Source organism: Brassica oleracea, chromosome C8, assembly GCF_000695525.1.
Source record: "Brassica oleracea var. oleracea cultivar TO1000 chromosome C8, BOL, whole genome shotgun sequence".
NCBI classification, from domain to species: domain Eukaryota; kingdom Viridiplantae; phylum Streptophyta; class Magnoliopsida; order Brassicales; family Brassicaceae; genus Brassica; species Brassica oleracea.
The window spans coordinates 29,442,422-29,454,496 of NC_027755.1; the positions used below are offsets into that span (position 1 = coordinate 29,442,422).

Below are 12,075 nucleotides of genomic sequence, written 5' to 3' on the forward strand. Positions count from 1 at the left end.
ATTTGATATGGCCAAGCTCTCCTATGTATGATTGATGTTGAGAAACATGGAGTTAGATGTTGGATCAAACTCAAGTCTCCTCATTGATGTTATGTTTTGCATTGATGTAACAAGACTTATTTGGAATCAGTTTTGTTCTCATTTAACAATCATACAAGTGTTACAAATGGAGTATGTGAGTGGTCACAAAAGATAGTTTTAAGAGTAGATGTTTTCGTAACTCCTAATGATTTTAATTGAATCTCTTTTTTCTTTGTTCTTTGTCGATTTGATGGCATTGTTAGATTCTTCTTCTAATCGTAAAGGCCTTCGTCATACCATATATCGACCAGAAAGTCCACCATCTCCTACACAAACATCAGATGGACAAATTCAGTTATTTGAGAATGATTTTTTAGCTTCTTTGAATAAATGAGAAATTATATCAAAGCTTACGGGTAAAGGAATCGACTCAGAGAAAGGTTCATGAGTTGAGAGAAGATCTTCATATGTAGTGGACCAACTACAAGAGATTCAAGATTATGTTAAAGAGTATATACATCACTAGAATATTAATAAAACACAACAAGAGAAACATGATCTCATTGTTAAAATAACCTTATAATCTGATCCTTTGTAGTTTTTTTTCTTTGTCGAGATTGATCTCCCACCCATTTTTCTCTGTTCTCTTGCCACACCTTTACACCTGCAACCAATAAAGATGCTTATAGATAGTGCTCAAGAACAAATAGTCTCAGATTACAGAACCAACAAGTTATAATCTCTTCTTCTCGTTGCTCTGACAAGAAACAGAAGTATGGTTGTTATGATGCTACATAACTAAGAGCAAAGATTGGTGAAACAATGATCTTTGTTAAGCTAGTTGTGAAAAATGTACCATGATTTACAGGTGTAACGGTGCTTTCAGTGTTCTTTTTAACCGAGCTTTTATCTTCTATGACCAGTTTTGAAAGCTCAAGAGGTTTGTTTTCCGTGGACAGACAATTTGCAGTAAAAAGCTCCATTGTTGTGATTCAATCGAATGATCATTCCTTTACGAAATAAATTCGATTATACCAACATTCAACAAAGAATATCAAAGGTTTCCACACAAGCTGCTAGAAACACAAACATTATATTAAAACCATATTCATCATGAAACTATTACAGGAAAGAGGTTGGGTTTAGTTTTACCTCATTGACATTTTCATCAATCAGCTTGTGGGAAAACCTAAAAAAAAAGATTAAATAAACAAGAATACCAGATTCCTCAGAAAAACATCAATATATTATCAAGGATGAAAATTCAATACAAAAACCAAAAAAAAAAAAAAGATTGATTGCTTCACATTGCCGTTCATATTCATTAACAAATCTTCATCTATAAAGCAACAAAACGAGTATATTTTTAAATGCAGAACTACTTCTGTTTCCTTAAGAAAGATCGTTTTGGAACATAACGTATTCGAGATCCAATCAGATGCATTCAAGATCCAATTATTTTCTTAGGGGTAAAGCTAAAGTTCTCGAGAGAAACAGAACATTTACAGGAAACTAGAACCGAGGAAAGAGGATTTACCTAAATGAGGAAGTACCAGCAGAAAGTTTGGTGGGAGGATTGAAACTTGTTTTCTTTTAGGTTTATATGTAAATGAAATGTTAGATCTTGAGCCAATTAAAATGAACTAAAAATAAAGTTAAAAAGAATAATAGCCCAAAATAGGAGAGAATAAAAAGGAATTAAAGTGTTTACTTTGTTGGTGGATGAGTAGTAATAATAATAAAATCTATATCCACCACCACTGTCCAGATCTGTTTTGGGTCAATGGGACAGAAAATTGAAGCAAACCCCCACGCATATGATAGAAACAACACAACTTCTCTTTCAATCATACGTGGAAGTGATTAGGAAAGATAATATATCATCTTTTACTGTATGAAATTTCGTCACATGTTGTAATATAATTATTATATTTACATATACTACTTTGATTTTTCCTCAATAATTATATTTACATACACTACTTTGATTTTTCCTCAAATTTTATCTCAAGATGATTGACCATACCAATGGTGAAGATAGATAACATGTTTGCTTTGAAAAAAATATAACATGTGTTGCGTGTTTGGTTTACGGTTTACCTTGTTCTCGATCTCCTCTAACTTGTAACTCCTCGAACTTATTCGAGTCTTTGGAGTTATCCAAGAGCACTGTGACACATATTTTGCTCTCTTTTTTTCTTCTTTATCAATTACGTTAGCCTATATAAATAAGTGTTTAAACAATCTTTTTATGTGTTAAGAAAAATTATATACAATTTGATAATGATACTGAACTTGTAGTGTATTGCATTATCCGCCAAAAAAAAAAAAATTTACCTTGGAAGTCTTTGGGTTGAAACTCCATAAAATGTTTAAGTGGATATTACTGACTACTAGTTCGTTCCGAGTTTTCTAATGAAATCTAAGACATAGGTTCTATCTTCGTCAGTAAAATTAACAAACATAAAGGCCGACCAATACAAAAGCAACAGGCTTTTTTTCTTTATAAAGTTGGTTATATATTCTATTCCATACTGTAAAAGTTTTAAACCTTGTTAGTGTTAAGATCTCAATAATTCAATCAATATCAACCGCTTACCTGTAAGACTATCTCATTCCTTTCCGTTTCCTTGTTGCTCAACTCTGTATTTTTCATTTTATGAAACTAGATCGCATTGCTTTGGTATAGAATAATGTAAGGACCTAAGAGGAATGATATGCATATCCTTGTCGGATTCTTGTTCTTCAGTAAGAGTACGTCGTTTTACAAGTAGTTGACGTCAAAATATTAAAAACTTAAAACTCAAATGGTGATTGACTAGGTCATTTACATGTGTCTTGTGTGGGTTGGTACATATCTAAGTTGGTAAAACAAAACAAACTCGTCGTCTCATTCAAATCGGGATTGTAATCGGATCTAAATTCTCGTTTTTCGGTTGAATAAATTTAATTTTAATTTAAAAAGTTATGAACTATCAACATCTACAATGTTTCTTCTGTAATGAAGTAGAGAATATGTGAATATTTACTAAAGCTCAAAGCCTCATAGTAGGACAGTCTAAATGATTTTAAATTTTGTTTCAATGGAACATTAGGAATATGATATTACAAATAGTTAAACGACATTTGGACATTTGGGTTCGTAAACCGATTCAAAAGGTTTGATCACATAGAAATCAAGCGCACACGCAAGCAATCGATCACCAAGACAAAACATAGGTTTCACAATCTGTCTTTCATTACAGAGAGTTTTGATACACATAAAGCTCATAGGATACATTACTATCGTTTCTTTACAAAGTCACTAGTTCAAAGGGATAACAATATCGCCAATGTTTTTGTGCCATGGATCCGCCAAGTGAGTAGCCAGGTTCTCCAAAGGTCCTGTGCCTGGGTATGCCGATTGTTGCACACAGAATCCTACAAACGCCAACAAAGCAAGACGTCCTGACAAAAAGAAAAACTCATAACATTAGATATACATTTTTATTAAAAAAATGGAAGAAAAAAATGTAACATGTGTGTATGTGTTTATTTACCGTTCTTGATCTCCTTGACTTTCAACTCCTCAAACTTCTTCGGGTCCTTGGAGTACCCAAGAGGGTCAAATGCGCCTCCAGGGTACTTCTTTTTCTCAGGGTCTTTCTCCATGCTCCTCTGGTGCTCAACAAAGGCAATAGCTAAGAACTCAATAGCCAAGATTGTGGGCAAAGTACCCCACGGGACCGGGTTGCCTAAGTAAGTGGCTTGTCCTCCAGGTACTGCTGCCCATTCTTGGGCCTTGACCCAGTTTCCGTATCCCAAAGCCTCTGGTACCAAAATCCCTGGCTGCATTCCACACCAAAAACATTAACCATTAACTTAAAGAGGACTAAAAGATTGGATATTGAAAGTAAACGTTGAAACTTACAACAGCGAGCATAGCCCATCTGCAATGGATGAGCTCTGATTCTTTGTATCTCTCAAGGTTCTCTGGAACCTCTCCAAGCCCAAGAGGGTCAAATCCAAAGTCACTGCACCATTTTAGTACCAAATAAGGTTAAAAAGTGAAAGCAGAGTATGCAAGGCACAGTGTTTCGTAGTATGCAAGAAACAGAGTAAAAGGAGACTACTTTCTGATTCTGATTTGTGAATCATGCCATGTGTAACCTAATAACTTAAAAACTGAATCTTTTAAGCAGAATCCAATCATAAAGTCATAACCTTTATGTCATCTAAAGACATATCAAGAGTTTCGTGGTATGCAAGAAACAGAGTAAAAGGAGTCGACTTTCTGATTTGTGAATCATGCGATGTACACCTAATAACTTAAAAACTGAAGCTTTGAAACAGCATCTAGTGTAGAAATCAAAACAAAACCATCATCATCAAATACATAACTAACAAACTGCGCAAACATACATAGTCATAAATTTCTCAAATTTGAGCAGGAAACAGAGTACAGAGATGTGCGTACCCTGGGGCAGAACCGTCGAGGTAAGCCGGACGTGGCTCGCCGGGCATCCAGTGAGCAGCCATTCTGACGCGGCCAACGTTGCCGGCGTTGGGGAGAGCAACTCCGGAGGAAACGAATTTAGACTTTGAAGAAGAAAGAAGAGAAGGGTAGACGGCGGCGATGCCGCAGCTCATGAGCGAGTTCGACGCCATTGTATTCTTTGGTCTCTCTGTTTACTACGAAGAAGAAAGATGTGAAGGAGAGAGATGTGTTTGGATGCTGTCTGTGTGAAAGAGTGATCCGTATAAGTAAGGTTTTGTAGGATGCGAATCTAAAATCAGATTGCTATTGGCTAGAGAGAGCTCACGTGGCTATTTCATTGGGCCACATGTACTCCCTATATCTTGTTGATATCTCTATCTGCTCTGTGTGGTTCAGATGAAGACCGAATCATCGTTATTACCTCTTTTGCCATTTATCCTCTGCAAAGATTATAAAAAAAAATTTAGAGCGGCAAAGATACTGGTATACACAGGAAATCGAATCAAACTTTTTGTGGCTTGAAAACACTATTCAGTATTCACCATCTGATTTTTAAAATATCTTTTAGAACCGCAGAGACTTTTTTTAGAATGGAGTCTAGTCTAAATGAGACTAGACTGAACAATGTCGCTAGCTATGGCCTATGGATGAGTATTTTCTCAAATATGTTCTACCGGATCCAACTTTTGAGCTTTTGTTGTTCAGAAACTAGGACAATTCTATGTGACCTACACTTAAGTAAAGTGCTTGTGCATCTGACCACCATTTCTCTAGATCCCGACTTTGAGTGATTGTGAGGATCTAGCCTGCGTCTTTTCATTGATCCGGACATTTTGTTTCCAGATAAGCAACACACACCAGCAACTTAGCAGGTAATACATTCACTGAACCAGTGAATTGGTCAGAAGTCAGAACCCTTGAAACCAAATATAAATTAAACTCAGTTTCTCACTCAGCAAATCTTCAAGAATGAGCAGAACAACCCACGACTCTCTTTTGTACCATGAACACCTCAACAACACAAACGTGTAGCCCAAACAAATGAAGAGAAAAAAAAACACACACACACACAAGCAAAAGATCAAAATCAATAAGGAGACTCCAGACAGTAAAGTATAGATTTTCCAGACACGTAGTTGTTCTATAACCATAGTTCCATCATACAACATGTCTCTTAATGTTACCAGCCATAAAAAAAAAAATCTTTAAGACATCAAGAAGACTTTCATTCATGACATAGACATAAAGATCAGCTTCAAGAGCACATAGCTCTTTCGACAACTTCCTGCAACTCACCACTCTGAAACGCCTCGAGAGTGATATCACAGCCCCCGAAAAACTCACCGCCGATGTAAAGCTGCGGAAACGTCGGCCAACTCGAGAACTCTTTAAGCCCCTGCCTCACCATCTCGTTCTCGAGAATGTTCACAACTTCGAAAGGCACGTTCAGATTCTTCAAGATCTGCACCACCGTGTTCGAGAATCCGCACATCGGGAAGTCCCTCGTCCCTTTCATGAACAGCACCACTTTCTCCGAGTTCACGAGCTTCTCCAGCGTGTCTCTTAGCTGCGGCGTGAGCGCCCCGACGACGACGACGCGGAGCAGCGGAATTTCGCGGCGCGGGAAGAAGCTGGTTTGAGTTTGATGAGATTGGAACGGACGGCGAGTGATGCCGTCGGTTTGGAGGCGAATCTGAGAGAGTGTGGCTTGTTGATAATTGAGGGGGAGACGATCAGGCCGGGAGGTATCGAGGTCGGAGTTTTAACAGATCGGAGAGCCATTTTTCTTCTTCAGGAGATCGGAAGTGGTTAGTGTGATTTTATGAGCCACAACACACATCGCGAGGGAAAGGATAGGATGAACCCTGTTACCAAACACTTCTTAGCCACTAGTGCTCGCCAGATTTGGTTATTTGGTACGGTTCATTTTTTATTATGGATTTTAGAAAATTGGTCTTACACTCTTTGCTTCCGATAAAATTTTATTTCGATTTTGATTTTTTGTTTTAAGGTTCACTTTGGTTTTAGACAAAAAAAAATTAGAACAAGTTTTAAAATCTCTATAAACATTTGAAAAGATGTAACTTCAATTTTGTAATAATTAAAAAAGACTTCTTTCTTATGTATCGATCAATTAGGTAGTTAATTAGTCATACTTGTCAGCTTCACATTGAAATTAAAAAGCATGTTGGACCAAATCGATTTTTATATCTCACTAGAAATATTTAATACCAACTATATGATATCATATGATATTAAATAAAGAAAGATGACTATTTATTATATATTATTTTCTTAAATAAAACCTACGGAATTACCTAATGTGATTATGATATATATAGTAATTAATGATTGTAAATAATAAAGATTTGCTAATAATCTATATGTTTTCTATCATTTTTGTTTAATTCTTTACTATTAAAATAAATTACACAATTATATTAATCATATATTAAAAATTTAGATTTTTTTTTGTATATGTTGTATTTTGAATTTTTCAAAACGAGTATAGATTACTAAAACTGTTAAAAGTCCCACATAAACTTTTGTGATCGATGTTTAATTTTTTTCTATAATAATATACAATGATAATAAAATCATATAAATAAACAATTTTATTTTACTAGGTGTTTATGTTAATATATATATACTTCATATCGTTTAAATTTAATTATATATCATATACGATAGATAAGATTGATTGTTTTGATTTATTTATTCTAAAATGATTGCAAATAGACCAGAGCGATCATTTGATTTATATGTGCAAGCCAATTTATTACATAATAGTAATTGATTTCTTAGTTATTTAATATATAATTATTATTTTATTATTTCATAATATGCAGAAAAATATAAAATAAGTATTTATTATGTACAAGACGCAGATCTTAACCTAAGTATGTATCTCTTTAATAATTTTGAATCTTAAACATTTTCTAAATCTCATGTCAAAATAAAAGAAAGAAATGAGAATAAACTCAAAAATCAATATTTATATCGAGCAATAACCAAAATGACACAAAAATGAGAAAACTATCGAAGATAGATAGGATTGAAACGTGAACGTAAACTTCTCATAACTATAATTAACTTTTAAATTGCTAAATCATGATATAAAACCGAGCTGGCATAGTTTCATTGTAACCAAATAGTAGGCATGAGATTTTTCGGCTTAACTGTTAAATTTTTATGCGATAAATAATTTTCTGACCTAAAATATTTTTAAAAATGAGATCAGTTCAATAGTAAACAATTATATAATTAACAAAAAATTGTTTAAGAGCCAAATATATTAATTCGATCAATAATATAAATTTTTTTCCGTACAATATTTCTCAAATAATTTTCATATAAATTTACCATGCGCCTTGCATCTTATCTTAATACTTAACTATTTAACGTGCAGTAAATTATTTGTAATATTCCCTTTCTCTCTCATCAAAACCTCCTCATTTTCTCTTCAAACCTCCATTGTTGAACCTTGTTCTCCGACTCCGGTTGCTCCCTTAGAGCTGGAGTCGGGTCTTTGATTTTGATTTTGTATCTTGTTTTGTCAGCTGGGATCATCTGGTTTTCTTCTTGTTCTTCTTTTTGGGTAGCTTAGTCAAGTTTTGATTTTGTCTTTCCAGAAGATTAAGGAGTTTACTGATGATCTAAATGTTGTGTTAATCGATCTTCTTTGTTTGTTCTAGCTAGTTAAAACGGGTTAGTTTCTTACCTTCCAGATCTGGTTTTGTCTTAGAAACCCTGTACTGATTTGTTAGTGTTGCATGCTGTCTCTGAGCTTTCTTTGGTTCACTTTTGGTGTCGATCTTTGACCTTCTTGATCTATCGAGCAAGGTTGAACCCGATTGTGAGTTGTTTCGCTCCTTGTCATTACCCTAAAGATTTGAAATCACATCTTCCGTCAAGCTTCACATGGCGTTTCGAGTTGTCTCTTCTCCGTCTTTGCCATTCCGGTCGACGACTAGTGAACTTTAGTGTTCTGTCTCCTGGTGTATGAAGCTTTGGTCTCTATATTGCATGTGCTATTCTCTATAGGAGGAGACGCAAGCCGGAGGTATTGTCCAAGTTTGAAGTCATCTCTTTGTCTTCGTTCAAAGGAGCTCTGTTGTGATCAACATGCATTGTTTTGTTTCTTGGTTTCTTTTGATCTGGTCCTTGCTTTTTCTTGTCTAAATTGGTAAAGTTAAAGATTATGTTATCTTTCTGTTGATTTTTGTCTCCCATGTATGGGCTGTTGTTTCCGGGGACCTATCGTTTGGTTCGTCGGACTGTTCTTATTGGGATTAGTGGTAATCGTCGGTCTATGTATCTTGATTTGGTTAATCTTAATAAAAATAGTGTTAAAAAAATTATTTGTACTATGTTGTATACATATTATATTTATTTGATTTAAATACATATAATTTAAGTTTTGGTTCCAGTAATTTTGTACTAAATTTTGATATTTTTATAGTTATAACATTTGGTTTAGATTTAGATTGATATACTCGTTATAGTCCATTACGTAAGATGTTTAAAACTATAAGAACTCAAAAAAAAATTTAAGTAACACTTATAATAATATAAATATAAAATTAATTAATTAATTAATAATATAATAAAATATTATTGGTCAATCTGTTTTGAATAAAACTAAATTATCTTTAAATTATCAAAACATTTTTTATTCTGGATCATCAAATCTTTTCTACAACATTTATCCCACCTTATAGAAAAAATATTTTAGTTAATAAAATATTAAATTTTTTTTTTGTCATCAAGATATACAAACTTATATTGACTCTGCGAGCCAGACCGATAACTCTGCGTCCATGTGAACGATAAAAGACAATTGTGCTCTGACACTGCGTGCTAGTGCTAGATTATTTGGTTTTGATATTTTCCAGATAACTTGCAAACGCTGGCCATTCTTCTGGTTCTGAAACCATCTTTACCAACTGAGAACAATCCGTTGCAAACGTGACCTGAAACTGACGCAAATTCTTCATACACTCATTTCCCAAACTAGTCCTTCCACCTCTGAGTGAAGAGATGAGAGACTGGCCCTACCGTTCCTTGCCCAAACGTTCCTTGCCCATATCAGTCCATCAAACCCTTCTAGAGTGCTATACCAATCTTGTCCTAAATAAGACTCTTTTTTTTCCACGACCCATCTGTAAGGCACCATCGCCCTTGAATTGGTGGAAGATTCATAACCTCTACCTGTTGTGCTACCGATGTATGTTCATCACTTGTGCCTCAGCCCAAAGTAATGATTTTGTTTCCACAAGTTTTAGCGTTTCCCCGGGATCAATATCCAAATTATTAAAAACTTTGTTATTCCTTCATTTCCAAATGTACCACCATATCAATGCGAACTGGTGAGCATCCATTTTTGGAAAACTCTCCAAAAAAGATGATTCATATTTGTGAAGAGAGAGCTAATGGGGAAAAATAACTAGATTTGATAGAATCTTTGAAAGTCTCTAAACCTGCCGCGCTGGAAAACATTCAAAAAAACACATGGTTTATTGATTTCTCTAAAGCTCTGCATCGAACACAACAAATGTCACTTTTATATCTCTCGTGCTTTCAAATTTTTCTTAACTGATATACACCATGATACCAATGACTATAAAAAATGATTTATCTTTGGTATTAATATCCAAAATACCGGTTTATATTATTAATATTTTATAATAGGTATAGGATAAGCAGATTTTTAGTAACAAATGTCGGCTAATTTATGAAACTGATAACTTAAACGTTATTTTTTCAATATTTACTTGTCATCAATATATTAAGTACAAACCAAGAGATTGGTAGGGAAAAACCAAAGGAAGTATTCTGTTCAATCGAGCTGTTGCGTCTTCGAATGGCAACAACTCCTACCAAGACTCATATGGATAGACACACTAACACGATCATATTCATACACGGCGGATCCTTTTTTTAGTGGCTCCAAAATTGGATACTTATCAATGCATCAATTGCTTTTTTTGTTCTCTTTTCTTCCGTTAAGTTACAATGTTTATCTTCTCCGGGTCTGTCCTTAAACCATAAACTATGAGAAGATCATATAACTTAGCTCTTAACATATAGAAAGAAAATCTATGGTAGAAAACAACTTCTCTGAGTTGAAGACAGAACAAACGAGTCCGAGCACATAGAAGAAAAGAAGAACAAGACTGATTTTAAAGATCAAAATACTCAATCAAACATGAGTTGGCATGTAGCTGAAGCTCTAGAAGAAAGTGCCAACTCCTTCAACGTATCAAATTTTGGAACTTCCGACTCAAATGATTTGATTGTTGCAGTCTTTAAGTGAAGAGCATGTTTTAGAATGTAAACCACAACCTCTCTCTCTTGTGGTTCTCCTGTGTATTTCAACCAACTGAGACTTTGTAGACTCGACAATATACATTCAGGAGCAGTACTTGGTTCATTCCAGTCATCCATATCTGCTTGAACATAATGATCCTGAGATCAAACAAAAGAATTAGACTGACACTAAGTTATGCATCAGATCCTATAAAAAGTTTAATAAACATAACTTACACTATTCATGAAGAAAAGGTGTAGTCTCTTTAACTTAGAAGAAGCTTTGAGCAGCCGGAAAAGTTGATTTGAGAAATGCTCTTTGCATAAACATACCTCCAGATGTTCAAGCTGGTTGAAGACAAAAACTTCATCAAGCATAGTCTGCGCACAATACTTAAACTTACTGACAAACGATTACACAAATATTTGATAAATGGAAAAATGATTTACCTCTAAACATATTGCAAGACGCCTAACAGATGTGATTGATCCAATAAGACTATTGATATCAGGGCGACAACAATCTACATAAGCCTCTATCAGGCAAGGCATGTTCTCAATCAAACCGTGGTGGCTCTGATAATTATGATCCCTAAGTTTGAAATACTTTAAAGCAGGAGTGTCTATCACAAACCCAGATATATCAGTACTCCAGGGTATATAGAATGACAAATTCTGCAAAGATGGAACAGCAACAGTCAACTTTTGAATAGTGTCTTCCTCATCTAAATCCACCACTAGATCTTCCAGAATTGGGCAACTAGATAGAAGCCGTTGAAGAGTTTCATCATTCAAGATCACGAGCGATTCACAGGTATACAAGTTACTCTGCAATATGTTTGGCTTAGCCGGATAAGCCTCATATACATGTATCTGAACCTTTTAATACAACTTCTTCTCAATTTTTGGTGTATTTAATTGTGTTTTGCAAATTGGTTTGTGTTTGATTAGGGGTTAAGTGGCTATGATGATAACATTATTATCCCAGCTCATTATGAGGCCTTTTGTGGCCAAGGAAAATAATTGTTTTCTTAACATTTTCTGAGCCTTTGAACCCTATGATTTTTCTTATTCAAAAATTGATCTGGTGGTTTCCCTGTGACTGTGGTTATTGATATGGATTTTTAGCTCTTATTTTGTTTAGTAATAGTGTAAATTCAAGAGAGTTTATAATTCCCTATGATGGCTTAACCATGCTAATACTGATTTCTTTTGATTGAAACAACGTTAATTGACTGAGGGAATAATTTTAATCCTTGTTTGTCTGA

General features: G+C 34.5%; 3 protein-coding genes across 6 annotated transcripts; all 3 read right to left on the reverse strand.

The window, feature by feature from the left end:
• Positions 1–83: 83 nt before the first annotated feature.
• Positions 84–1,686, reverse strand: LOC106312512. 3 transcript variants are annotated; one of them, XM_013750065.1, is made up of 6 exons: positions 1,559–1,684; positions 1,174–1,210; positions 878–1,097; positions 598–685; positions 436–502; positions 84–347 (listed from the first exon to the last, which is right to left on the reverse strand). In XM_013750065.1, the coding sequence occupies exons 3-6, from the start codon at positions 1,002–1,004 to the stop codon at positions 294–296; spliced, it is 336 nt and encodes a 111-aa protein (XP_013605519.1). In that variant the 5' UTR covers positions 1,005–1,097; positions 1,174–1,210; positions 1,559–1,684; the 3' UTR covers positions 84–293. The 3 variants fall into 3 exon arrangements, with proteins under 3 accessions (XP_013605519.1, XP_013605520.1, XP_013605518.1); XM_013750064.1 differs by having other exon boundaries at positions 95–347; positions 878–1,094; positions 1,559–1,679; XM_013750066.1 differs by lacking the exon at positions 1,174–1,210 and having other exon boundaries at positions 878–1,031; positions 1,559–1,686.
• Positions 1,687–3,164: 1,478 nt separating this feature from the next.
• Positions 3,165–4,752, reverse strand: LOC106312360 (chlorophyll a-b binding protein 6, chloroplastic). Of its 2 annotated transcripts, none has more exons than XM_013749856.1 (4): positions 4,478–4,742; positions 3,932–4,034; positions 3,561–3,849; positions 3,165–3,468 (listed from the first exon to the last, which is right to left on the reverse strand). In XM_013749856.1, exons 1-4 carry the CDS (start codon positions 4,666–4,668, stop codon positions 3,326–3,328), a joined length of 726 nt encoding a protein of 241 aa, XP_013605310.1. In that variant the 5' UTR covers positions 4,669–4,742; the 3' UTR covers positions 3,165–3,325. The 2 variants fall into 2 exon arrangements, with proteins under 2 accessions (XP_013605310.1, XP_013605311.1); XM_013749857.1 differs by lacking the exon at positions 3,165–3,468 and having other exon boundaries at positions 3,582–3,635; positions 3,703–3,849; positions 4,478–4,752.
• Positions 4,753–5,577: 825 nt separating this feature from the next.
• On the reverse strand, positions 5,578–6,433 carry LOC106312361 (monothiol glutaredoxin-S14, chloroplastic). The gene is given in 2 exon segments (XM_013749858.1): positions 5,578–6,080; positions 6,083–6,433. Coding segments are annotated over 2 exon segments (525 nt in total). The 5' UTR covers positions 6,281–6,433; the 3' UTR covers positions 5,578–5,753.
• Between the last annotated feature and the right edge of the window lie 5,642 nt (positions 6,434–12,075).